The sequence below is a fragment of the Odontesthes bonariensis genome, chromosome 5 (assembly GCF_027942865.1).
Source record: "Odontesthes bonariensis isolate fOdoBon6 chromosome 5, fOdoBon6.hap1, whole genome shotgun sequence".
Classification (NCBI taxonomy): Eukaryota; Metazoa; Chordata; class Actinopteri; order Atheriniformes; family Atherinopsidae; genus Odontesthes; species Odontesthes bonariensis.
Window position 1 is genome coordinate 34,241,201 of NC_134510.1, and position 27,671 is coordinate 34,268,871.

Consider the following 27,671-nt stretch of genomic DNA (forward strand, 5'->3'; position numbering starts at 1 on the left):
CAAAATGTTAACATGAGTTAAGTGCTGTCATACTTTACCCACTTTAATCTTTTATGAATTTACAAATGGCAATGAAAACAGGTTCAGCCAAAGTTCAATGAGTTAAATGATGACGTTACATTACTTATGAGTGCACACAGCTCTTACAGAAGCCTTCAAAGAACACATCAGTAGAATATTAGTTGTTCGAAAGTCTCTATTTCCATCCTGCACCATGCATTCTGTCGCCAGTCTTCCATTACTTGGTTTGTTTTCCTTTAAGGTACTTTACTGGTGACACTTTATCACTCAATTCTCGTGCACCCTTGTCTTCTGGCTGGAGTATTGGCACCATTTGCGCCTGTGTCATCAGGAGGGGAAAAAAAATCTCGTCAGCTGACCTCATTTTTGGGCACATAATGTTGCAGAACCTACTCCTGACCAGCTGAAGCAACCACAGATCAGAACACTGCCCCCACAGACTTTTATAGTAGGCACTAAACATTATGGGTGCAGCACTTCATCTGACATTCTTCTTTACCCGATGCACCCATCACTCTGAAACAGACCACATGACCATTTCCTGTTGCTCCAGAGTCCAGTCTCTCTGCTCTCCCTCACATTGAAGCCTTTTCTTTCGATGAACCTGACAGATAAGTTGTTTTCTACAGACTACACAGCTGTTTACTACGAATACCTTACGTTCACTTTACATTGCGAGCCTGGAAATGTTCTTACTTTCACGATTAAGCGTCACCCTCAGTTCTGCTGTAGATTTAAGTGATCTCCAGTCCGGATCATTCGTGATTTATCCAGGTTTTAATAATGCGTTGGACAGTTAACCCACTTTTAGTAGCTTTAGCAATCTGCAGTTGTTCTGTTTGCTTGAATGCAGACCAATAATTTGACCGTTCTGAAACAGAGTAGCAACATTTGACCAAAGGATGTGTCATCTATGGAATAAGAAGCTGCTCAGTGCAACACTAAGGGTTAAATAACTGATTATCTGAAACATTATCACCAGTGCAGTTCTTTTTCAATGGTGTTTATTTATTTATTATTATTTTTTACATTAAAGTGTGTAAAACCATATAGGATAACCCAGCAAAACACAGTATTGAACTTGTCCTTCTCTCAAAAACCAGATTGAGATCGTCCACAAGAACCAGGCCCCTATGCTCATGGGACCACAACAAGGTCTGAGCTGCTTCTCTTCAGTCATCAGACGAACTCGCACTGAGAGCAAAGACTGAACAATCATGACTCGAGACCTTCACGTCTTCTCAATCCCCTGCAGAGCAGCAGTGGCAAGTTGGCGGTGGCTTGGCCCATTCAAGGACGGGTCTTTGATGTCTGTTTGATAGCCCTGCGCTCGGTAGCAAAATGTAGATCCAGCATGGAGATGTCACTGAGAAGCTCCTGTTGAACCCAACACGAGTCATGTTTAGAACTGACGCTTTGATCTACTGTGTTTAGTGTAGTTTAGCTCCAAAAATACTGAAGCTATTTCTGGAATTCATCTTCTATTCTACTTCTATTTTCTTAAAGTGTTTTCATTTTTTGCTGTTGTGCTCCGTGCCATGTGGAACAAACCCACTGATGAATGTGTTCTGTGATATGATATATTTATTTATTTATTTATTCATATTTTGCTGCTATTTATGTTTTCTAATTTTTTTTTATCATTGTTCTATTGGTTTTGTTTTTTTCCTGAATTTGCACACCCCTGATGCATGACGGACAGTGAAAGATGCTGCAGTTGTTGGAGATGACATATCTGGAGTTTGCAGCTGATATTTAGTAGTGTTCAGTGAGAGGTGAAGTTTCTTTGCTCTGCATTTCTTCTGCTCTTCACTCATGAATGGCTTCAAAGACAGAAACTCACTTGCTTTCTTTTCCTGCAAGTGGTCACTGTCGTGTTTTTGATTGGCTTTGCTGATGCTCCGTTAGTGGAAAAATTAGGAATGATATTGATTGTTCATAAAAAACTGCATGACACTCTTTGTTTTATGTCGCATGAGAGATTTCCAGACACTTTTACCAATTCTTTGCACACTTGCTGGTGCATGGGTGACCAGCTGTTTTGACACTTGTGGAAAATTTTTGAGCAGCTCTTCAGCACTGCTCACCTTCAACCATATCATCCTTTATCTGTGAGATGGCTGTGTCTTTACAGGATCCTGTTTTTTTTTTCTTCTATTTCTAAACAGCTACTCAGGCACTTTTAAATGAAAAACGGTGGAGAGAGCGGTGTTCAGTCAGATTGCATGTAGGTACTGCAACCATAGACATATATTCACAAGAAGCAGATTGACCTCCTGAGTCCATTGATTTGTTCTAATGTCTGGTGTTGAGTGTTTACAGTCTGCTGTGCATACAGACATACGTTAACTGGTTAATGTATAAATACAAATTGACTACTGACATATATAGTGAATGCGTGATTTAAAGAATCAATACCGAAAGTCAATCTCATTCTTTAAGTAAGGCATTTTACAGTCACTCGTTACTTCTTAGACACACATGGCATCCAAAGAAATAACTCCTGGAAAGTATTTTGCATTACTTCCCATTGTTATGCATTTTTATTGATAAGTCTGGGTGGTATTGGTCAAGATTTAATGCATTCCTGCATTTATTACATTTTCTCTCACCAAAGACAAAAAAAAAGTTCCCATTTTAGATGCTGAGTTAAGATGTACTTAAACAGCAGTCATGTAAAGAACTCCACTTCTGCATGTTTTAAGTTTAATTGGATTTTAGGCTGCCAGCGGAGGCTAAATCCGAAAAGTCTCCCGTCGCTTTGCTTTGTAAGGTGCAGCATTTGTACAGTGAGGTTGTATTTTTGTACACAGTATTATTTATTTTTCTGCTTCCTGCTTCACTCTGGAACTCACACCATGTTGTTCTTGCTAAAAGCAAGTTATGCCTGCCGATGTTGACTGAGAAAAGTTGATGGAAACGATTAAAGACAAAAAGTTTTTGTTGTTTGACACAGTGTTCTCGTGTTCTTCCTCTTTGCCAATTAAACTGAAATCTTAGGCATGAAGATGTCCAACACTTGTTAAAATCGTAGAAGCCAGACTTATTTTTTCCCCAAAGCATGTTCATATGATGAAAATTGGTGCAGAATATGTGCATGAAGGCGCAATCACAGTCCCATCTGCAGTGGAAAAGCTCCCCTTTTGATAATTTTTTCCAACGGTTTACTCCATCTTGCTTATAAAGAGGGTTTTTTGTTTCAGGACCCTGAATCAGCTTGTTTGACTGTGGACAGTGAACGTGTCTGAAGGTTATGCCATTTTTAAAAAGGCCTCTGGTCACTAAGATGTTGATGTAGATTTCAAATGCAGTTTCATAAAATGCACAAGCATTTGTTTACACAACGCACCTCGGCCAGTAACAGTGGTTTGACCCATATCATACTGACATATAATGACAATCCAATCAATGTAACATGATTTTGTGTACTGATGAGACCTCGCCCACCCCCCTGTGATCTTTGGCGCCCCCCGTGGGAGAGGAGTCCACTTATTTTGTACCAGGCTGTAACAATGTTTTATTTCTACTGTAAAATTTAGTATTTTAACCTGATCAGTTTTAGGGAATTTATTTGCCTTTGGATTCCAGTAACCAATCAAGGAACTTCAATTTATTTTAATTTGATTTATTATTTTTTTTTTTTGTGGTGTCTTTTTCTTATCTGTGTATTTTACCACTTGGTTTTAAACATCTAGTAATTTCCCAGAAATGTCAGCGTGGTACAAAAGGACACCAGGATTGTTGAATAAATCCTAAATTAAGACTAAGATGCAGCTAAAGAACTGGTAAACTGTCATTAATTCTGTTAAAATGTCAGCATTTATTGAACTCTTGCTTGAGGTAGCAATATATGTGTTCCACTGACTACTGAGCCTTTATTTTGGTTGCTAAAATTTGAATCAAATAGGTGAAAAAGCAAAGATAATATACTAATTTGGAGTGACTTTGGAGTATATCTGTTTAAAAATATATCAAAGGTAAAAAATGCATTATTTGAATGGCATTTGTTTTGGAATACAGCATCTCTTAGTCAAATGGACGGGTAGCTTCACTTGACCTGCGCCATCCATCCCAGACGTGTGTTCAGCAGGAGCGGCTCAATGCTTCACTTCACATCAACTTCACCTGCCTGGTAATGGAACCCTGTCTGCATCCAAGATGGCACGAGCGTGACCACTACCGACTGGCTGTATGTCCCTCTTTCAGTCAAGTCTTTGATGCCATGGTAAAGTTTCCTTCTCAGGGAGTTATTCTAGATGTATCCTGTATCAGTGCAGTGAAATCTTGATACAAGTACAGCAAAAACATAAAAAAAAAAAATAAAAAAAAACGATCCATTCCTGACGGTAATGGTGAATAAATTTTTCTTGCTCTTGAAACATTTTCAGTTGCTATTTCTGAGTTTGAAATATTAATGTGTAATAGCTAAATCATCCCATTTGCTCAGTAGTTTCTTGAGTGTTTGGCCTTGGTAAAGAAAAAAACAGCCAGTGAGTTAGATGAAAAAAAATTCAATTTTGACTTCTTGAGCTGGAAAGAAATTTGAGAAACTTGCAAAAAGCATCAAGAGGAATACATTTCTAAGAAGGAAAATCATGCATGGAGTTGCTCGTTCTGTTCATTCTTTGATTAAGCTCATATTATGTAGCACAGTTACTCAAACTGTCATTTAAAATAACCCCAACTCTAATAATCAGCCTATGCTTTTTAATTCATGTTGCTATAAAACCTGTCCCACATATCGTGCAGGAAATGACATCCTATAGAGCAAATAGCTGCACAAAAAAGCCTCACAAGCATCACAATTAATACATAATATCAGAGCTGGTGATCTTTGGCCTTTCTCTGTGTTTTCCTACACTTTCAGAGGTCAGCTCCATCTTGTCCCTGATGATAATCTTCCAGGTTGGACAAAAGGGAAAATCTCAGAGATTATCTAACATGGAAAATTTCATCTGCATAATCCCGATCAGAACAGCTGGCTCATCACCTGGCAGGGGGAACCACAGCAAAGAGAAGGCTGCTTTTGCACTTGTGTCTGTGGCCACGCTGAACAAATAACATGCAGCTGCAAAACTGTGTTAAAACTATAATCAGCAGAACGGGCTTCACCAGGTCTGAGAGCAGCGTTTAAGTGGCACTTACATGCTATGGAAATCCACTCCGAAAACACAAAGACCAGAGTTCTATTTATATTTATTTATAAGGTTTGCGTGGCCCTTGTATAGAAACGGGCCATGAAGTGTTAATTTTCAGCCCTGTCTCATGTAATTTCATGAAATACAGTAGACATACAATAAAAATGATCTCATGTATACAGATAAACATGAGGCATGCCGTTTTCCTGACACCCAGCATGATTTTTTAAGTATTTCTAAACTTACATTTTGTCAATTAGCTAAAGCTTTTATCAAAAGCAACTTGAGATGAGGGAAACGACATTCAGTCTCCAGTAGAATAAGACACCATGGGTGTGAGCATGAAGAAGTGAATCTATTTAAAGGACAGAGTACAAGAGGAACTGGTAACAAAGTGTAAAGTAAATGTATCTCTGGCATGTTAGGGTGTCAGAGTTACAGACGTTCGGAGAGGAGGTGTTCGTTCAGCCTTACAGGAATCACACATAAGAACAATATGGATTGAGACTGTCTTGTGTCATCGCAGTGATGGCGGTACCAGATTAAGTTTCTGAGGCGAACACGATGCTTAAAAAGGAGCATTAGCCTCTATGGCTGAGTTTAAACAGCTGGCTGCAGTCCAAAATCGCACTACAGGCAAGAACTGATTTGAGTTTGCTTCAGTAATCACTAGCCCCTGGAGTCCAGTGCGTGGTGGAGTAACGCACCCTCTTTTTATTTGATCAAACACCAGAAATGCCTCTTCTGCTTTTCCGGAGCATCTATAGTGGCATCACTGTGGATGCTGGGAGACCAGCTAGACAAGCGCTGCAGTTGTCAAGACAATAGATAACTATGGCCTGTAACAAGACTTGGATGGCATGCCAGCTCAGATAACTTATGTTCTTGGATACAAAGAGACTGATTAGCTGGGATGACTAAAAGCTTAGCCCTAAACGTTTTAGAATAAGGAAGTATTCTAGTTTAAGGTGGGTTTGGCCTGTTTTGAAGAAGACTTGGTGCACATCAGGGGGATTGGAAACAATTTAGTGAATCACATCTGACCTGGCAAAGAGTAAAGCAAGAATTCACTGGCTGTTATGGGTCTGAGCTGGTAAACACTAAAATCACATGACTGAATGGCGTCATCTCAAATATGATATAACATCCCAGATAATTCTAGTGCTTTAAGAAATTCCTCACGATGAACTCTTCACATTTGTTGGATTTCCACCACAGTTGTTGTTGCTTTCCTCCAGGTCTTCTACTTGCCCACACTGCCTGCATACTACCACCATTCTCTGGTGATAGTAGGCAGCCCAGTTTATTTGCTTTAAGTAGGTCAGTGTGTGATTCGCATTTCTGTTTCGTGACTTTTTAAAGAAAAAAATAACTCCAGATTTGCTTTGCTAGTTGGTAGAAACATGGATCATATCTTTCCTAGATGAAGTGATTTGTTGTCACTCTCTCAAATGGCTTTAAAAGAACGTTAAACCACGTTTTCTGTTCCAAACTTTTTTTTAAAATTGTTCACTCTGTGGTAATTATATATAAAATATATAACACCCCCTGTACATCAGTACTCCAATAGTGCTGTAAGATTGCAAGGTTTGCATAATGCAGTGTGCATGTGCACAACGGACATGAACACTGTCTAAGAGATCCTGTCCTTTGATTTAAAGTTAATAAAATATTTGTAAAGTAATTAACAGAGATTACAAAAAGAGCTTCCTGTTTCGGGAAATGATGGGCTCAAAAAGATATAATCACAAGTAGCTCAATAATATTGTAATGTATGCAAACTGTCTAAGCCAGTGTGTTTAAAACTTAACGAGAGTTTTTGGGTTTGGACTTTGTGTTGTTAACTTGTGTTTTGGAAAAGCAGTGTTCAGTTTCCTGGAAGCTGTCCTCGGTTTTAGCCGGTGACCTGCGCTTTGCTTCCAGGTCAGTGCCCTCCGTAAATCTGCGGCACTCAACAATGTATCCCTTACAGGAGAGGGAAGAGCTGGCGCTTAAGCAAGTCCCTCTGGAAGCTCTTCAAAACACGGTTACCATGGTCACAAACTTGACCGGGAGAGAAGTGAGGAGCGTGTTTGTGTATTCACACTGTATGTGGAGAAGATGAGGGGGAGCGGGGGGTTTGCAGGTGCCGCTTACACTAACGTTTAAAAGTGTTTAAAAGCAGGATACGTTTGACTTTGTTGCATAGTTGCTGCTATTAAAACGACATTAATGTTCACATCCATGACAATGCTGTCATTGACCCTGCCCGTGCCCGCCGCCTGCAGCCGTGCGTGATTGACTGCCAGCAATCTGATCCAGTGAAAGGCATTGACAACCAATAGGAAGCGGAGTGCGGCTTGTTTCCATGGGAGGCCCCGGGGAGGCGATGCCAAGCCGCTAGGAAGCAGCTCAGTGAGCGGGGAGAATCGCCGGGCAGCAGCCGGGACTGTGCGGATCCTGCAGCCGCTCTGTGGCACTCTGCGCGCGGATGAAAGCGGGGCGAACTTGGAAGGTGAGTGCACGCGGTTTTCCACACTTCTTCCGCTGTGGAAGTTTATTGAATAGCGAGGAAACATCTCGGCGCGCCCTCTAAACTCCGAGCGCGCTCCGTTTACGCATCATGTTGCCGCTGCTGACTGACAGCTTAACTTTACAGCATCGCCGTCGGTGTTTACGGTCATTCCGAGCTCGAAACGGCTGAACCCAGTAGTATTTTAAAGAGTTTACGCCCCCTTTCTTTCTGTTTCTCTGCTATTTCAAAGGTTGACGGTACAGGAGACTGGACACTTTGGGGATCGTTCGCCTTTTGAAGCAGAATGGATGGATTTAACGACCAGCGAGTGCCTTACTATAACTCCAAAGTGAGTAATCACTGCCGTTGAAAAAGTTTAAGCAAAATCGTCCCATGAAGCTTCATCCAGCTCCAGCTCCCTTAATGAAGACACTGTCCTGATTTGTGCAACATTCACAGCATCTCAGTGTTGATGTGTCTCTCTCTTAAAATCCTTTTTTTTTCTGATTTCATGTCTTTTTCTCTGCTGCTGCCAGGACTCAATTCCTCCTCGGGGACCATTTAAGTTTCATCTAATCATCAAAGATAAAGAGCTAAGCAAGGTGCCTGTTATTGGTTATGCACCATGTAATAGCATGTTAATAATGGCTGATAAGTGAAGCACAGACCCTTTTACATAGTTTAAGCTTTGGAAGTGAATGAAGCATCAATGAGCGTCCCATTGAGGCTCTTTCATTCGCTATTTCAGTCACACAAATGCTGAAGCCAAGCACAGAATCACTGCTTCAGTAAGGAAAAGAAATAAGAAATATCTTTCCTTTTTTTTAATTCTTTTTTTTTTTTTTTAGAAGCTGCAAGAAAAGAAGACAAGCCTTGAGAGACCAGCAAATGACAGAAAGAGAAAATTCATTAAGTCCGACCTGGCTATGGACACTGAAGGTAGGCACAGGACAGAGAGAGAAGCTAATTTCACGGCTTCTAAACATTTAGCAAAATTCAATTGGTTTGTGGCCACCTGTGCTGCTAACTACAGAATCTCAATTACAGCACAGCGGCCTGTGATGTTTCTCACAAGCCTCTGTCCGCTGACAGACTCTCAAATTGACTTGTTATTAGCTGCACACATGCCCACTGAGCTCCAGTGGCATATCAGCCTGCAGTAATGAAGTCAGTTGTTTCTGATGCTTCTCCTGGGCTTTGGCTGTGTGTTTATTTTTTATTTTTTTTGACCGCCTTCAAACCTTCTCTTCTCCGGTCTTCCCCCCTCAGAGCTCTTCCAGGACCTCAGTCAGCTGCAGGAGACTTGGCTGGCAGAAGGTGAGTGTTTCAAATCTCACGCAAAAAGGAGGAGAGATGGGTAAAAATGGATAGGTTGCGAGGGGGAGAAAAAAGCTGCCTGGAGTTACATGCCTAGCTTCGCAGTCCAATTAAAAGCCCGTGTGGAAGAGGCACCTTGTGTGTCATGCATACATTAGAGACTGTGAGCGAGGGGTCTTGAGGGAGACCGAGGAGGCTCTACCCAGAGAGTGTCATCACAAATTACCAGGAGAAGGCTCTCTGACGCTCACTGTCTCTCCTGCTTTTGGCAGCAGCTAACACGCTGCACGCCAGCCGCCGCCACTACCTCCACCTCCACCAGAGCTCTGCTACAGCCCACCAGCTCCCTCTTTCTCTTTCACCCACCCTCTCATCTGCCTCCCCCCTCCCCCTTCTCTCTCATTGCTTCCTCTCAGCACTCCTCTCTTTATCTTCTACAGCTGTACTATACCATCACCTTGTCTTCTTCAATTTCATTTCTTGGTGGCAAAAAAAAAAAAAGAATGGATCTATGATCATTTTTTTTCTCGCAAAACTTCCAAAACACCAGACCCAATTTCAGAGGAGAAAACAGATTTCATTTATTTTTTTATTTTTTTAAATATCCACCCATTTCACTCCTTTTTTTCATATTTTGTCTCTGATGGCAAGACTTGCTCATTGTGGTCTAACTGAGACGTGATGCTTCAGGATTTAAGTGCGAGCGTCCTCTTTCCAGCTTGTCTGCAGCACCGAACTTTTGGTCAGTGGTGAAAAATTGTTCATTTTTGTTGTTTTTTATGTGCATGTGTGCATGTTGGCTTGATTTCTCTCTTTACTTTTGTATTTGCATCTCGCTAAGATTCAACTATACAGCATGTAATGTTAAAATTTATGTCTCAATGGAAGAAAAGTTGAGCATTTTAGAATTTTACAGTAAAAAGTACAAATTTTAAAGTGTTTTTGCTGTTGTTTTTGAATTATTTACTCAGTTTTTGACCAGATAAAGTGTAGAGTAAAAGCGCTTTGCTTTGAAATAGTTTTGCATGTGTACATTCCATAAAGTTAAACAAATTGCTGGTATAAGAATTAGGCTTTGTTGTAATTCCAAACGGCATTTACTTTACAACTGCATGTAGTGTCACATGAAAAGAAAAAAGTAATCTTGTGTTTTAACGAGTGTAAATTTATAAAAATGAAGCCCTTGAATTTTGGACGCTTTTTAAAAAGTCAACTACAAAAGTCTGAATGTGGTTTTTGGGTTATAATTTAGTGCGACAGCATTTCATATGATTAAACTTAAGATATGACGCCAGAAAAAGGCATGTACTGTAATATATCACAGTATCCTTACATTTATATGCCTTATTTTTAGTCAAACAACCCAATTATAGTTAATTTTTTATTATTTTGTAATTTTATTACAGCTATAAAATGCGTTCCTGCTCATCGTACAGTAAAGCCATAATTCTGACTGTAAAGTACAACTCGTGTGCAATATAATTGAGTCAACTTTGATACTTTCTTCTTCATTTTTTCCCCAAAACGATTAAGTTGTAATAGATTCACTGGAAAAGTGTTGGGAGAATTTTTTGCTTGCGCCCTTAACGTAGGCAGAAAAAAAAGCCTCAATCATTTATGGGCTCCATCTATTCTTTAAATCATTTGAAAACGCTCAGAGTGCAATCCAAAGCCTTTAAAAAATGAGAAGTATTCTTTAAAACAGATATTGGAATAGTTGAGCGACTCTGAGCAGCGGTGAGGTGAGATGAGGCGTCGCGCCGCACACCGCAGGGTGTGTAAAAGAATAAGACATGATTTTAATATTTCAGTATCCAAAGTGAGAAAAGAGACAGCGGCTGATAAGAGGTATTACTGTTAAGGATTACAGTTCTGCCTGTCTTGGATCAATGTGATGATGTACGATTCAGGATTGTGGATTTAATAAATGACTTCCTGTCCATTAAGATGAAAAGGAATACCTTTCCATTTCTAAGATTTATTAGATCAGGTAATTGGAACAAGAGGAGAAATTATGAGCGACAGACTGAATTTCCGACTTCTGAGACAGAGAGGTTGAAGGTTTGTTAAATGACAGCCAAATGTCTGACCCTCCGATCCACATCAACCCTCCTCCTTCACCTCGTTTTTTTTTTTTCCCAACTCATTTTTGTAAATTTAGAAATAAAACTAATTTCATTTCAGATCTCTGCCTTAGTTGTGTTTCATCTCTGTTGTCAACGCACTCATTTCTCTGTTAAACAAATGAATGCAAATTTGTTTGAAACCTGCTCACTGTTGTTGGCGTGAACGAGCTCCTCCGATCATTTCAAGCCTTGCATTTGATTTCAACTTTTTCTTTTTTCAGCGTTCTTCCCTTTTCCCCTCTTGTTTAATTTTTTCTTGTGAATGGCGGCAGATTTCAAGCTCTGCCATTCCCCCCCAGGAGTTTGTTGCAGAAATCAGCTGGCTCATTCACAGACTGAAGCCAGTGACTCATCCAGCCTGCACTTCCGTTTGGACACAAATACCGATGCCTTCTTTTTTACTGGTTTTACAGAATTGCTCTTTGTTTCAGTCGCAGGCTGTTTTTGAGTTGTGCTTTTTTATAATTGTATTAGTTTGGCAGCTTGGAAATGGGTGGTTCTTACTTGGATAATCAAATGATTGACTGCTGACTTGAGAACTCTCCTTAATACCCTTTTTTTTTTTTTTTTTTTTTGGCATGGCCCTTTAAGAAAGCAAGAAGCAAAGTTGGATGAATAACAGAGTAAATTCCTTTGATTCTACTTTTATCTTTGCTGCTTTCTTTACCCGCTTGACATTTTTGGAAAAATATGGAGCAATTTGTCCTCTTGGTCTGTTAATTGTTTATTCTTCTCAATTCACACCTCTGGTGAGTGGAAAAAAACACCCCTGACCAAATCAAGACTGACAAAAGTGGAAAATCAGTCTTTTTTTTGTAGATTTCTAAACATGTCGAGGCAAGCTACTGATCCTGTGATAATGAGGATCAGGCTCATTGTGTGTATAAATAGATGTGCTAATGACACATTTAAATATCTTTTTGCTTTTTGCCAGAGAGATAAAACTTGAGGGACGTGGCGAACTGTCACAGAGTGTAAATACGTGTGATATAAATACGTGCATGCCTAATTGGAGCCAAAGTGGAGAAGGCTTCATTATTTTAGCATTAGCCTAGGTGCAGGGGCTTTTGAAGCACAGGTGAATCATTGGAAGGTTTGGAACAGACCTAACTCGGTAGGTACAGGTGGATTCACCAGTAGGGAAGAAGCCAATTAGATACTGTTAACAATGGGTGTTTGGCTGCTGGCGAGCAGTGAGAGGCGAGGATGTGGAGCAGTCACTGGACAAGGCGACCTCAGGAAGTGGATTTAGGTCGTATATGGTCAAATAAAGTAAATTATTATTTCCCCTTCCTGGCAGTGGTTTGTTGGAAAATATAGTTCATTGGAACAATTCTGTAATAAATAGTGGACAAAATTTCAGTCAAAGCGTAGCGAGGTCGCGTATTTACGGTGTTAGATTTGTTGTTTTTTTCCCGGTAATTTTAATTATAAACAAGAAGAGACTGGAGAACTCGAGCATGTGCTTTTCAGTAGAAAGCAGCATCTTCCTTACTAAGCCAGTGTCTTTTATTGTTTTATCTGCTGTTGCTTTGAAATACATGGGCTCATGTGATTTATGTGTGTTTGAATCACTGAGATTTAAGAAGAAAAATGTTCTGGAGGAGGAAAGTGTAATATGATTTAAAATATTCTGCAAAAAAAATGCTTCAGAATTTAATAAGAAACCAAAATGACTTGGGTCATCCACTGATTGTGACCCTGAGGTTGTTAAAGCATATTAAAGCTGTCTCCTGAATTTAAAAACAAACAAACACGACAAATGTACCGCCTGTCATTTCTTGTGAAACATATTTTTGGACATTTTAGGCAAACACAGGCCAGACTAATATTACACGGGACTGTTTGGCAGTGGACAGCATTGAATTGTAGAGATCTGCGTTTATCCACCAACATTCATCTGTTCTTCTCTGCTTGTGTCTTTAGCTCAAGTTCCCGACAATGACGAGCAGTTTGTTCCAGACTTCCAGACTGAAAACTGTGAGTACAAGGCCACATTTTTTTTCTCTGTGTCTTTATATATTTGGGCATGTGTTGAACATCTGTGGTGTTTTTTCTTCTGCCTCGACTGGTGTGTTTGTGCTTTGGAAAGTGCAAGTGGCATCATGTATTTTTCCGTGTCTCTCAGTGCGATCACCTTCGCTTGCACAAGCGTTCTCTGAAGAGCTGCAGCAGTCTTGCAGGTCTGTAGACAGGTGCAGGGGGGTTATCTCTTGCTGTGTCTATCTCTCTCCCTTGTTGCTCATGAACCTCTTTCCGCCTCTGAGACGTTATTACACTGTGATTTATTTGCATAAGGAAACATCAAAATATTGAGGCAGTGTTTTTTTTATGGCGGTTGAGGTGATATTTTTAACTCCAGGTGGTCCAAAACTGCTTTCTGTTTTGATTTCTTATAAATAAGATCTTTTTTAAAATGCTCCTCATGGCCTTTCCTCAAAGCGCTTTTTGTGCAAACCATCAAGTGTGGTAACATTTTCTAAATCAGGCAGAGTAATATTAGGTGCCGCATCTATCTTTTGGTTTGCTTTGTACACTCTCCGCCCTTCACTGGGGATTTTACAGCATATAAAGTGAGGCATGACTTTTTTTTTTCTCCCCTTGTTTACATATTTTGTCCCAAAAAAAGAACAAATTCTATTTCTAAGAATACTTCCTAAAAGTTAAAAGTAATCTTCTGATGTGTGATGAGCCAGTTTTGCACTGTGATAAGGATAAGACACGGCGACTGGTGACTTGGCACAGTACATCTCTGCAGGAAGTAGTGCCAAGGTGGGGACAGAAATTGAGTGAGTGGAGCTCAGTGGGGCCCGAAGAGAGCACATGTCTTTTAGATGAGCCAAAATGTGCATGAAACTGTGAGAAAAAACACAAAAGTGTGTGTGCACACCCTGCATCTTCCCTATGTCCTCAATGCCCTTTAACCTTAAGAGAAAAGTTGGATAAAAGGTTTAATTATTTTAGAGGAATCTGTACTAAATCAAAGATGAAAAGTCAATGGATTTTTACAGTGACCGCTTTTATCAGAGTAGATTTAAAGATTGTCGTCACATTTGAGATTTTGCTATGATTACTGCAAGCAGGATTACTGATCATTTAACCCTATTTAATCCATCACACCATAAGATCCTTGAGCTGGTTCCCATTTGTTATCTGAATTAAAAGCTGGAGATTGATGGAACTATATGCATCTCCACGTTTAATTTCTTTAAAAAAAAAGCAATATTTGCATTTTTAACTAGACTTATTTTTTTCCCCATTTATCTGACCTAATTTTAAACATGTATAAACTCTGCAATTTTTTTTTTAATGTACAAGTATGGGAGGTGAATTAGCTTTCCCAAAAATCCATGATGAAGGAGCTGTGTGGTGTTTAGGACAGTAGAGAACCAGAGGTCACCAAGACTGTCCCGTTGTCCTTCAGAGGTAGCCAGGGTGGGTGGCCATGATGGCAGGAGACTGCTGACCATCTGAATTGTCCTGTTGGCAAACCTGCAGCAGACTGTAGCGGCACTAACAGATGGCAGGAGGGTGAGGGCACTGTGGTTGGGCGCTTGAGCAGGCATCCCAGCCGGCAGCTCTCCCATATGGGTTTCACCAGTCCGAGAGACAGAGCGGTCGGTGTAGTAGAGAGCAATAAAAGAAGGGAGGGTGGAGGAAGTTGTGCCTAAACAGAAGAGAATTAAAGGGGAAGGAACAATGAGAAAAGCTAAGGCTCCAATTAATATTAATTTCACAACAAATCAGTTCTGATGGGGCACTTTGTACGAAATGAAGTGTTGTTTTTAAATTCTAAAGAGAGCCACGTTTTTTCCATTATTGTAATAAAAAAGGCAGTATTTATTTTTACATCAATCCCACATGCATCATAGGTAAGTGATGTGTGCTACATGTAAATATCTAATGTGTGTTCCCAGCTTAAAATAGTGCAGTCTTGGGATGTTTGGCCAGCATTTCCTGGGCCCAATCAATCCCACATCCACACAGCTGACAATAGCTCCTAAGAAAAAAATAAAAATAAATCAAATTTAAAGTATTTATTAAGTATTTTTAAAATTATTGTCGTTCTTCTTGAATTGAACCTTCTATTTAAATATCTTCAGTAAAAGTGGGAAATATTTGTGAAGTCAATATGTTTAAAACACTTTTAATGTCGTCACGATTCATATGAGCACGTTCCTTATAAGCTTTTTACAAATTCATCAAATTTCATTTATATCAAATGTAAACTAGAATTTAATGTAAAAAATAAATAAATAAGAAATGTCCAGATTAGTAGCACAGTTAATCCAAAAAGTAACGTTTGAATATTTACCAAACTAGCCGGCTGTTCGGCTACCTATTAGCATTCCCAGAATAATTAGCATTAGCAAAAGAAACATTTTGAGATAGTCTACTGAAGGAGTGTGGCTATATATATTTTTGATAAACTAAACCAATTGAAATACTCCTAAGTGTGTTTATTCATTCTGGGAACGGTAAAACAGCAGTGTTTTTACACATTCGAGGCTTCTGTTTTCTTTGGGAAGCAGAAAAGATAATGAGGAGGAAAACAAAGATGCTTTTTGGGCATATTCTAATATTGTATCAGTTTTGTATTTTCATTGCCTCCTATCAACTCTCTTGAGAGGCTCCGTGGCAGTTTCCCTCAATGTCACTTCGCACTCTCCACTCGTGTGGCAAAGAAGCAGCATGTGAGCGGCCTCCAAGCAAAAGTGTCCTGAGGCTGAAGGAGAAGAAGGAGAAATTTCTTTGTCTGGAACTCCAACACAGATGCTTACCATTAGCATAACTTAGCAGGGAATGAAGGAGTAGAGGAGGTGTAAAATGAGGCCACACGTTACCAGCAGATCTGAGCCTCCATCATTTAACAGGAAAGGCGAGCACCTACAGTAGGTGAAAATGGAATGGAAGGTTTTTCGCTGTTGCCAAAAGACCTGTGTTTTTTATGAATGGACTGGAGAAATATCTGCCAAACGTAGGCTTTGGTTCTGCCAAAAAAAGCACAGTTTGTTTCTTAGAGTACACCACCGATGGTACCAACAGTCCTTTGACAGTCTGCTGAAAGGACTGCCAGACAGATTACATCCAAAATTAGGTTAATCTTTCCTTACATAAATAACAACATGTGCCACAATGTTTAAAACAAACACCTACATCCAACCTGTACGGCAGAAAGCAAAGAAAATTCATGCATGTTTTAAGTCAATTGCACAAAAAAAATACATTTTAAAGACCTGCATTCAAAATAGAGCCAGTAATTGCTCTAACTGCTCCTTCTCCTAAACAACCTACTATCTCGGTTAATCAATATGTGGATAATGAGAGCAATCAAGCAATGATGGGCATGACATTCTGGACTAAAAAGGAAGTCTCTGTTTTACTCAGAGGCAATGCCCTCACTATTGATTTGTGTACCTTGGCACCCCACTGACGAAATCTATTGTGACATTTCCATTTCTAATTTAAGACCCTGTGCTGCTGCACATGTGAGTCTATTGTTAAGAGCTGATGTGACACTTAAATTTAAAACGGCATCTTCATGCTCGCATGTAAGCTGAAAAATATCTTTTGATATCTGACCTGAAAACAAGAAGTAGGGTTTTAAACAAAGTCATGTGTTTATATTATAGTGAGTGACGCTGACTGTAATCTTGACAGGCAAAGCTAAGATATTGTTTTGACTTCGTAAAGTATTAACAAGGCTCCGCCATGCCAGTACCGTCAAAGGTCTCCCCTCAGGAAGTGTCTTTTTGACCTCAGATCGATGACCTGGAAAGGTCAGGCCCCCAGCGAGGGCTGCGAACAACCCCTGAGCTCTGTCATGCAGGGCCCGTGGCCGTCCCCCAGGGTCTCGGCACTGCGTCAGATGGGGTGTTGGCAGATCGACCCCTGCTCATAAGGCAGCTGTCAGTCAGTCATGGAAAAAACTCCCCAAAACATCCTTTCTTTTCAGCTCCGTGCAGATTTGGAGACCCTTCCTGGCTGCTGTTTTAGTTCAAAGAAAAATATTCCCAAACCACAGGTTTAGGTCTCTCTGGGCGTCAGATGTCTAAATGTTTCTTCTTTAGTTGGACCAAGAGTTGATGGACTTCCTCTCTCGGTTCATGATTCTTGTGACTTGGTTTTTAAGTCAAAAATCGTGCCCTTCAACCGCGACTGGGCCTCTCTTGTGTTTGATAGAATGCCGTGGGAAGGCTTTGCTGCTGCTTTGTGTGCAGTCGCGGTGAGACGGCGATCGGCGAGGCAACCCGAGCCTGACTTCATTCTGACTGACTGGGTTTTCGTCAGAGGCGCAGTCAATTGGATTAGCGTTGATCATGACTCAAGATGATGGGATGTTAATCAGGACTGATCAGGCACTTAACAGCCTCTCAGATGCACCGGGCTCGTTGTGGGGCCATAGGTAGCGAGCGCAGGGCCCCCCCCCATTCAGATCAATGAGCCCTGTTGTTGTCGTCTGGAACGTATTGACAGAAAGCTGAAAGCAGATAAAGCATTTATAGGAGCTCGCCGCACACCCAGTTTTATGATTGTCATATTTCACTCACAGAGCCCACGCCAGGAAAAAGCCGAACAAATGAGATTTGAAGTGAGTTGTTTGTGTAAGTGATGACCCGAGATGTCAAATCCACTGGCAGATGTGTGCTTAGAAAAGCAATCTTTTAACCTTAATTCAGCCATCACAAGTTTTCTCAATCAGGGATCATCATGTATACCTATCTGATTACTTCAATTTCTTCCTAGTTTTATTGAGTGATAATTTATTCTTTTTCATATTTAGAGGTGGCCCCCTTAACTTCTGATAAGTAGCAGCTAACCACAAGTTAATGTGGACTTGTTTTATTTCTATTTAATTTTAAAAGCCACAACTTCTATATTTCTGTAAACAAGAGCAGAGACTGGCTAAAAAAAACAATTTTGTTTAAATTAACTGAACATTAAAAATGTGATGTAAACCACACAAGTTAGTGCATGATGCGAAGATGATTCATAGCATCTTTTGTCTTTGTCTCACATTGCAGTGGCTTTCCACGGTCTGCAGCTGAAGATCAAGAGGGAGCTGCACAGCCCGTGCTCAGAGCTGAGCTCCAACTGCAGTCAGGAGCGGCCCTTCAAGCTCCAGTATGGAGAGAAGTGCCCGTACAGCATCAGGTGGGCGCTAACACGTCAACGCTCAGAACATCTTTTATAAACGCATCAACAGTTTGGACCAAAACAGCCTTGTTCACGTTCGCTGTAAACAAAAAGAAGAGTACAGAGTCCCTATTTCAGATGCTATTTGCAGTAAACTGTAAATCGTTTTCAGTTTTTTCAGATCTAAGTCTTTGAAAATGACTTTCAGGCACTGGCAGACTAAAAATATCATGTCATTTGTACCAGAAACAGCGGGCATCATTGATTTTATTTAGTGTAATACGAAGCCAGCTGAGACGTGTAGTCATGTGACTGTTTTTCCTTTTAAATGAACATGGCGCTTTAGCATCCGAGTGTTGCCTGTTCCTGCTCAGTTTTGACCCGATTTGATTTGAATCACATGATGTAACCGCAAATCTACTTCTGTAGAAGACTGCAATTTATTTGCTCACCATGTATCAAATACAGAGGAGAAAAAAAAGTCTTTGCTTTACATCAGGATCATGATCCTTTACTAGTTTATTCTCCTGAAATGAGTCAATCCAACTCTGAGTTTGCGTTTCATTAATAGAGAACGGACAGAGAAAAGGCTAATAAGGATGTTTTTATTTTTTTAATTAACCAAATTGTATTCCCAAATAGTTTTGATAGACAAATTCTAAGAGATGTCTCTGCCATGTTCCTCTGATGTAATGGAAAGTATTGTGGCATACAGTAAAGACTTGTATGTAAATCTTCTCTCCAACAAATCAGAATATAACACAAATCATGTGGTGAACTCTGTCGTTATTACAGTGCCTATGAGCAGAAGCAGCCTGCAGGAATGAAGCCCTCCAGCCCTGTGACGCCCCCCTGTAGCACCCCTGTGTCCCCCCTCCACCATGGCTCACCCACGGCAGCCCCGACACCCAAACCCGACAGGACTTATGCCCACGTCCCGCCCTCGCAGCCTCTCCCTGACAACGCCTACTCCATGGACCACAGGTACAGCAGCCTTTTGCATTTCCATCACATTTCCATCTGGGACTTTCAGCTGGTGGTTGTTCTCAGAACAGACGTAATACGTTCACAGCAGCACATCCACATCAGTTTTACTTACAAGTCAATCATGTTTGCTGAGTTAATCCTCAATGGGCAGCGCCAAAAAACAACAACTTTCGGCAGCACAGCATTTAACAGCCGAACCTCAAATGACAAAGACATCACTTGATTTTTTTTTAAACACATAAATCACAGTGTTTTCGTAAAGAATTACTGATCTTTGAGAATTATTTTCTAACCTTTTGCTTTGTCTGATCCATCGTCAGTAACCATGCACAGAGCAGAGAAATAAGCACAAAGCGGACAACTATTTTTATTGATAAGGCTGCTTTTTTTTGGTGGGGGGGTTACAAAAAAAATTGCAAGTGCTTCTTTTTTTTTAAGCATTTATTGTAGATTATTTAAGAGAATTTATTGTCTGCAGTGCTATTCTTGCCTATATGGTTAAGTTTTTGGAGCATTTGAATGGTAAATCACCTCACTTTAGCATTATCTGTAGAACATTACCAATAATAAGTTAACCAAGCTGCTCTCTTGTGAAGGCCCTATGATATGAGAATGTGGATATCGGATTAAGTGATGATGAAAATTCTTATGATTGTTTAGGTGCAACCATACTTTGATTTAACTCCCACAGTTGTCCGTAGAGATATTGTTTGCATATAAACATGATAAATGGTTCTTCAGACAGATTATTTGCTTAAATATTTAAATGTCATATTCAAGTTAGCTAACTGAAATAGTTGCATTTAAATCATAACTTCATTGTTATCTTTTCCAAATAAACTAAAGTGTTTAGTCTTTTGACAATAAAACCAGTGAACTCGTCCACTGTAGATTTCGACGTCAGCTCTCAGAGCCGTGTCACTCGTTTCCCTCCCCGCCGACGATGGCTCGGGACAGCCGGCCCATCTACCACCGGCAGATGTCGGAGCCTAACATCCCCTTCCCTCCTCAAGGCTTCAAACAGGAGTACCCCGACCCCCTCTTCGAACACCCGGCCATGATGGGAGCGCCGCTTCCCCACGGATACCCCGCCAGCATGATGATCAAGCAGGAGCCGAGGGACTTCACCTACGACTCAGGTGAGAGACTTGACAAACTTGCTGGTTCTGTAAGTGTTCGCGCTGCTTTAAAGTCTGGTAAGTCAAAGAGCCAAAATGTGATTTGCTTGCAGAGCATTATCATTTTAGGAATGAGAGAAGACAAGATAGGAGGGGGTGGCGTTTATTGAGTTTAGCCATTATTAGGGCAGGGGTTCTGGTTGGGCTGGGTGTCTGCGCCGTTCACCATTTCCTGTGGCGCTCTAATAGAAAAGAGGGGGGCCTATGCCTGGTCACAGTACAGATGCGCCCTCCTACGCTTGTCCGCTCCCTTTGGTTTAAAGAGTAAAAGGACCTAATCATGTGGCTCTGTGGAGCCCGAGGCTATATTAGGTCATGAATGAACATTCGCCGGGCTGCTGGGTTCATTCACAAGGCGATAGAGAGGACCCAGGAGAGGCAGAGCTGGAGGAGAGAGTGTGTGTGACCAGTCAGGGAGAAAAGCAGCCCCATGGTGACGAGTTCATAAACACACTCAGGCCTCTTTCAAATCTCTTTTACTGTACGTTACACTTTGTCTGTTTGCCTAATAGCAGCTCGGCTGTTTCTTATCACTGAAAAGCCAGATAACTGTGACTTTTTTCTTTTGGGAGGGGGTGTTTTCTCGCTTTCCAGCGACATAGATGTGTTTACAGAGTTTCACAACTGCTTGGCTTCTAAATGCCAATTAACACCAGTGGATAATTCCTAAAAAAAACACATGGGCTTCTGCACAAAGACGTTTTATTTCTCAACAAACACACTCTTAGTAGCTACCAGGTTGTATTTCGTCCATTAGCAGAGCAATCATTTGCATCATAAACTGAGCTATCTTTTATCATTAACTGAGCTGTCTTTTTTTATCATTGATTTTATTCAGATAGGGCAAAGTTGCTAGATTCTAGCATCATTTCACAGGATTTAAAACCTTAAAGAAAAAGCTAATCCCCATGTTTCTGCACTTTTGCTTTGTATATGTCTGAAAAAAAGCAATGAGAAGGAAACATTAAAGGATAAAGTACAATAAAAAGATGATCGTTGATGTGTCAAGAGGTCTTGATAGTGTTGTTTCCACTGCTGTGCTGGACATGCAAGATGGAGCATGAGAATGGATTTGTCAGGAGTCACAGTGGAGCATGTTGAGTGGAGCAGGCCTGTCGGAGAGGATGGGAGGGGAGCTGGTAATTTCATTAGCAGCAATTTCCTCCACAAGCCCATTACTTTGATGAAGCTCAGAGAAATGTTTATGGGCCTAAATGAAGGGCTTCAGTGTGTTTATTGAATATTCACTTTGTAACCTGTTTGGCCGTTTTTGATCACAGCATTGCATCTGTGTTGTGGGAGGTTTCGGCATACTCAGTAACCAGATGAGTCAGTTACCGAGCCTTTGAAGCGGATAAGTGAAAGAACTTTCAATGAAAATGATGTGATGGTGAGACAAAAATATATGATAAAATTATACCGAACCATAACAAGTTCTTTTTCAAACTCAAACATTTAGAAATTGATTAGAGAAGACAAAGTAAATCTTTGTTGCTACTCTTTAAAATGCTGTTTCAGATCAAATTCATTTGAAGATACGAAATAAATCTGCCTCATCTGGCCTGTCGTCACTTCTTGATTTATAATGTTGTTATATTGTCTGATATAACGGTGACAAAATTCTGCATCAGACTACCAGATTTCTGATACTGTAAATCAAATAATGAGTGACAGCGTCTTCATGTTGAGCAAAGAAGAGGGATGATTGAAGAACGAGGGTCTCTGAATCCAAACTGTTTTAGCTAACGTACTTATTCCATGAAAAAAAAAAGACATTTCCACCTGCAGGTTGATTTGATTTTGTGTGAAAGCATCATATCACGTCCTCGCATTATGAAAAACTTACATCATGTCAGCCTGTGTTTGCACATTCTGTGGTAAATCCTCCTCTGAGTGGAGACGTATTAGCACTGGGATACAGTGAGCTTGCCTATGGCTGGAAGCCATTGCAATGCAGACACTGGAGGGCTTTTTCTTTAATCAGAGCCAGTGGTGCATTAAGAGAACAGGCTTTGACTGCTCTCAGGTAACTGGGATAGTGTTCATAATGCTGCCTTCGGGCACTTTAACACCCACTCTCATTCTTGCCTGGGTTTCAGCAGAAGTGCCTAGCTGCCATTCTGTCTACTTACGGCAAGACGGCTATCTGGCTCACACTAACAGGACTGAAGGTACCAACGATGATCTGTGTGGATGCTGTGATGGTGCACGTGTGGGCTCTGCTGAATTTTGCATCAAACTGTCCTTTCTTTCTCTTGTTCTCCAGGTTGTATGTTTGACAAAGTGGCGAGGCATTTCTACGATGACACCTGCGTGGTGCCTGAAAAGGTGGAAGGTGAGTTGTCCAGGAGAGCACTTTACAAAACTGCTCATTTCCAGTTAAAGCACCATCATTCATTTTACCATGTTCTGTAGGTGACATCAAGCAGGAGTCAGGCTTGTACCGTGAGGGCCCATCATACCAGCGCAGAGGTTCACTGCAACTCTGGCAGTTCCTGGTGGCTCTACTGGACGACCCGTCCAACTCCCACTTCATTGCTTGGACCGGTCGCGGCATGGAGTTCAAACTCATCGAGCCAGAAGAGGTGAGATGCTCAGAAATACATTATACTTGATACCACAGAGTATAGGAATTCTTATATCTTGAATTTTGCTCCTGAAAAAGTTTTCGGTGTCTTTTTAAACCCAAAATTTAAACACAGTTCAAGCAAAACCTTTATTTTGTGTTTTTACACGCTGTCCTAGTTGCACAAACGCACACAGTACCACCTTTTGCAAGCTGGCTTGTGTTACACACACTGTTATAACACAGACGCTCAGCAGCTGAGGAAATGTTGTGACATAGTTTAAACTATGTGATGCAAACGTAATGCAGTCTAAAAGTCCACAATACAGCATCCGCTTGAACTGCAGGAAAACTTATGAGGTTTCAGTTGTTTTAGATGCCCCAAAATTTGCTCCTCAATGGCCCAATTCTGAGCAGCCATTAGCTTGGTGCTTTCAGTTTGGAAAATCCTCTTTGATCCTCAAAACTGAAAAAGCTCCGGCCACCAGCAATTACACATAAGTACTTCACATAATCCCAAAAGACATGGAAAGTGGCTTTAATATTCCCATGAAACGGCCGGGGGTAAGAGCCATTTGCTACACTTTGGCTGCTCTCAAAAAGCCTCGTCTGCTCTGATTGGTCAGCACCACTGAACTGATCAGTAGAGAACGATTCTCATTGGACACTGGATGAGTCATCGTATTTAAACAAAAAACTGAAATACCATGATGAACTGTATTACAATGACGTTTTGTGCCATGAAGACTATATTAGAAAAATGCTGCGTTATTTTCACCATGTGTTTGTTGATGTGGCACATTTTTTTAACATTTAAATCGTAAAATGTGTAAAATGAGCACCCAGTTAATTGATAATTGAGAAGGTTCCAACAACTCAGATTTGCTGTTTCGTGTCAGTTTCACTTCTGCGTAAACTTTCTGTTTACTACTATGTATCATGCCGAAGGAGAGGAACTGCAGACATTTTTCATACTCATACCTGGTGAAAATGTGGAAAAATCTGAGTTTGAAATGGTTTTGCCCCTTTTTGCCCCCATTTATTTTATACTTAACCACATCTAACTTACTTACACACACAGTCTGTCCCTGCTGAGTATTTCCCAGGACATATTCCTAAAAATGCAACCCGTTAGTGGTTGGACCTTTTGAAATGGAAACAGAGGCTGGGTCTGTGTGTGCCTATATCACACACAGTGGTTCTCAGTCTCTGTTGGGGGATTCGTCAGGGGGGGGGGGGCGTGAAGAACGAAGGAGATAGAGGAGTACGTGGCGGTGGTCCACGCAGCCCGATGGTGTCTGGAGGTATGGGCCAGCTGCAGCTAACAGGGGGGTCCATTCATGCCATCAGGTGACCAAACGCATTTGGGACACCACGGACAAACGTTCGCTAACGGCTTCTGCCTTTGCAGCGGGCAGGTGTAGCATGTCAGCGGATACATGGACAAAAAGACAGCAGTTCCACCGGTCTGGGAAAGAATCATTAGTGAGAGACGGCGTGAAAAGAGGTACTAGAGCGAAAATCAGGAGAATCTGAAGAGAGTGCTGTGGGGTTTGTGGGTTTGGACTGCGAGGCCGGATGGTGGGTGGTCTGCTAGACAGGTGCTGCAACATCTGCTGCCTCCTCAGCTGGGTGTGTGACAAGCTCCTAATGAACACACCCTGGTCAGGTCTGCTCAGGCTGGACGCAGTCTAATTACTCTTATTAGGAAAATATGAATTTATCAGTATGTTTCAAATTTCAGCAGCTGCAACATTCTTGTCAGGAAGTCGGCTCGACTGCGCACGTCTTTGATCGCCTTCGGGTTGGCACGGCTCCGTTTACTGACTGTCTTCCTCTGGTTTGTCTGTGTTCGACAAAGGTTGCCCGTCGGTGGGGGATACAGAAGAATCGGCCAGCGATGAATTATGACAAACTCAGCAGATCGTTGCGTTACTACTACGAGAAGGGAATAATGCAAAAGGTAATGTAGATCAATCTTTAAATGCAGACAATATTTGAAAAGTAAACATTATCTGCAACACTGACAGAGATCCAGAACCCTTTTCATTTTTTTTAGATCAAGAGCTTTGAACTTTTACACATATTACATTGTTATCTAACTCCCCTCCCTGGGGTTGTTTACTCTGTATGAGAAGGTGGAGCGTCTCAAAAACAATTAAATAGATTTTTTTTTCCCGCTGTGAGATGATGCCCATCAAAAGATCCTAAATATAAATGATTGAGTTAATCCTCAGTGGGTGGAGCTAAAGAACTGCAGTATTTATATTTACTGATTCACAATCAGGCAACTTAAGTTAAAGATGGAGGTCATTATAGGCATTAAAGGCAGCTGCTGACATACAGTCCTCTCCACCAGCACACTGAAATCTGACCTCTAGCCATTTTTCTAGCTCGTCTTGGGAGATGATGTTGAAAAAAAAAAAAAAATCAAAACATTTCCCCTGATTTAACAGATATTCAACCTTTTTTTTTACCCCTTCGTGAGTTAAGCCAGATAATGTGGCTTTAGTATTAGCGGTAAATTAGATGAAATGTGTTCGTCTTCCTCCAGGTGGCCGGCGAGAGATACGTGTACAAGTTTGTGTGCGATCCCGAGGCCTTGTTCTCCATGGCGTTCCCCGACAATCAGCGGCCGGTGCTGAAGACGGACATGGAGCGGCAGATCAACGAGGAGGACACGGTGCCGCTGTCGCACTTCGATGAAAACATGGCCTACGTGCAGGAGGGGCCCTACTGCCAGCCGCACCCCTACAGCGAGGGCTACGTGTATTAACGTCAGCCCCACAAACACACACTCAGACACACACCTCCACTCCACCCTGCTGCCCCGCCTCCTCCGCTCACCTGAGACTGTCGTAGTCACTTCGGAAAAAAGACTGAACACAAACACACACACACACACACACACACGGTGGCACTTACCTTTTCTCTACTGGTCTCACATAAACACACACATCCTCTTTTTGCTCTTATCTTTCTGACGCCCAAGCTGCACAGCAGGATGGAGAGTGCACTTTACGGACAGGAACTGCGAGGTGGTAACCTGCTAGGGAGCTAGCTATACCGTTGGCTTTTTACCATTGTTTTATGTTTGTACATTAATGTGGAAATCATTCAGTTTATTTTTATTTTATTCTTCTAATTTTGAGCATGTGCCACCTCCTTGAGATTGGACTCAACTGCTAATTGATGGCCACCCAAGGCCAAAAATTCCTGAAACTTTTATCTCCTGCAAAAGAAAAAGTCTCACACAAGTGAAGCGAAATGAAGGATGAAGCTCTTTCTTTGCCCGTCCTTTAGTCAGTCCCTACACAAAACACCTTGTACTGGAAATGTAAGGATACTTTTATGGTGGAGAGACTTGAAAAAGTCATTACAAATGAGACATTTAGCTGTGGATGAGAAATGCCTCTCCAGGCTGAGCACAGCACATTTGTCTGTCAGTGATCTCTGCCCCTCATCCAATCAAACTGTAGATCTCATCGTGTAGGTGTGTTTTCCTGTAAAGACATAAACTCTGCTGGATCAGTCCCTCATCAGCTAAGGAACCTTGATGAAGACGATACTTTGTCACACAAGGACGCGCTGGAATTACACAGAGGACACGTCCGAACTTTTCTGCATCACATGTGAACGGCCTGTGCTTAGGATGATCAGCAAGGCTGCAGACTGCTGTAAAAGAACTCAGAAGTTTATTTGTATTCTGAAAATGCATCGGAGCAGCAGTCCTTCATCCGTCATTCAGGTGTTCGGCTTTTCAATGACTCGCAGGTGAAGTTCTATGTACAGTTCAAGTGGATGCCGCAATCAGTCAATTCAGGATAACGTTTGCATCCCCTAATGAAAAAAAATGAAAAAAATCTATTGATTTCATCAGTATAAATGATAAAAAACCTTGAAAAAAAAAGCTAACGTAAAAACTTGTTTTGTTTCCTTTAAATTCTTCAGTTTTGTTCCAGGTGAACATGAGGTGTATATTTTGCTTAAAAACTGTTGCTTTGACATTGATGGTTTGCTTTTTGGTCCAACAACAAAAAAAAAAGGGAACTATTTAGAGTTTTATAATGTGGTGAATAAGAAAATCATGCTATATCAAAATGTTTCATTGTATAATCAGGTAAATGCACATTTTGTTGCTGCTTTAAATTGTAAGTGTATTTTCTAGTCTCACGGAAAAAAAGAATCAAAAAAAAGGAAATTGTGTGGCCGGATTGTCCTGCTATTCTGGATCCTTTTTATTTTCAATTTTCTTTTTTTTTTTGTTTAATTTTTGTTCAATTCAAGCATTAAAAAAAGAGTCTGCTCTGTCGGAGTTTTGTTCTCGAGGTTCATGTGTGCGGGATGGGATTGGCAATAGGAAAAATTATGTAATAAAATTGTTCTGAAAAACAAAATTATGACCACTTTTGAAATGTTTTACAGAACTAATAATCGCTTAAAAGACAGATGATCGTATTGCTTACATAAGACAAAAATACACAGTATATACACATATTTTAGTGGTGATTTCCACCCTCAAACTTCTGGTTTATTACACATTTCTTTCCAGAAAACAGTTTTAGTTGCATAGAGGACAAAACGTAAATGTGCGACTAATAGATTATGGACTTTTGTCAGTCTCCAGCTTCGAGAGAAAACTCCCAGCCACAACGCATTTAACCAAAGTGACACCTGAGGAAAAATCAATGATTAATTTAAAACTCC

General features: G+C 40.9%; 2 protein-coding genes across 7 annotated transcripts in view; both read left to right on the forward strand.

Moving 5' to 3' along the window:
* The window catches only part of dgkb (diacylglycerol kinase, beta), an 86,114-nt gene extending 83,142 nt beyond the window's left edge, over positions 1-2,972 (forward strand). For both annotated transcript variants that reach the window (XM_075466204.1, XM_075466205.1), the window contains exon 25: positions 1,125-2,972. In XM_075466204.1, the coding sequence (XP_075322319.1) occupies positions 1,125-1,232 (108 nt within the window). In that variant the 3' untranslated portion in view covers positions 1,233-2,972. The remainder of the gene's footprint in view (positions 1-1,124) is intronic.
* Positions 2,973-7,183: 4,211 nt separating this feature from the next.
* etv1 (ETS variant transcription factor 1) lies at positions 7,184-27,320 on the forward strand. Of its 5 annotated transcripts, none has more exons than XM_075466206.1 (14): positions 7,184-7,653; positions 7,904-8,002; positions 8,190-8,255; positions 8,502-8,592; positions 8,923-8,970; positions 13,023-13,076; positions 18,122-18,251; positions 19,029-19,217; positions 20,112-20,359; positions 22,498-22,569; positions 22,665-22,733; positions 22,814-22,983; positions 24,826-24,927; positions 25,519-27,320. In XM_075466206.1, the coding sequence occupies exons 2-14, from the start codon at positions 7,958-7,960 to the stop codon at positions 25,738-25,740; spliced, it is 1,506 nt and encodes a 501-aa protein (XP_075322321.1). In that variant the 5' UTR covers positions 7,184-7,653; positions 7,904-7,957; the 3' UTR covers positions 25,741-27,320. The 5 variants fall into 5 exon arrangements, with proteins under 5 accessions (XP_075322321.1, XP_075322322.1, XP_075322323.1 ...); XM_075466207.1 differs by having other exon boundaries at positions 22,501-22,569; XM_075466208.1 differs by lacking the exons at positions 7,184-7,653; positions 7,904-8,002; positions 8,190-8,255; positions 8,502-8,592; positions 8,923-8,970 and adding an exon at positions 9,170-9,712.
* Positions 27,321-27,671: the final 351 nt, after the last annotated feature.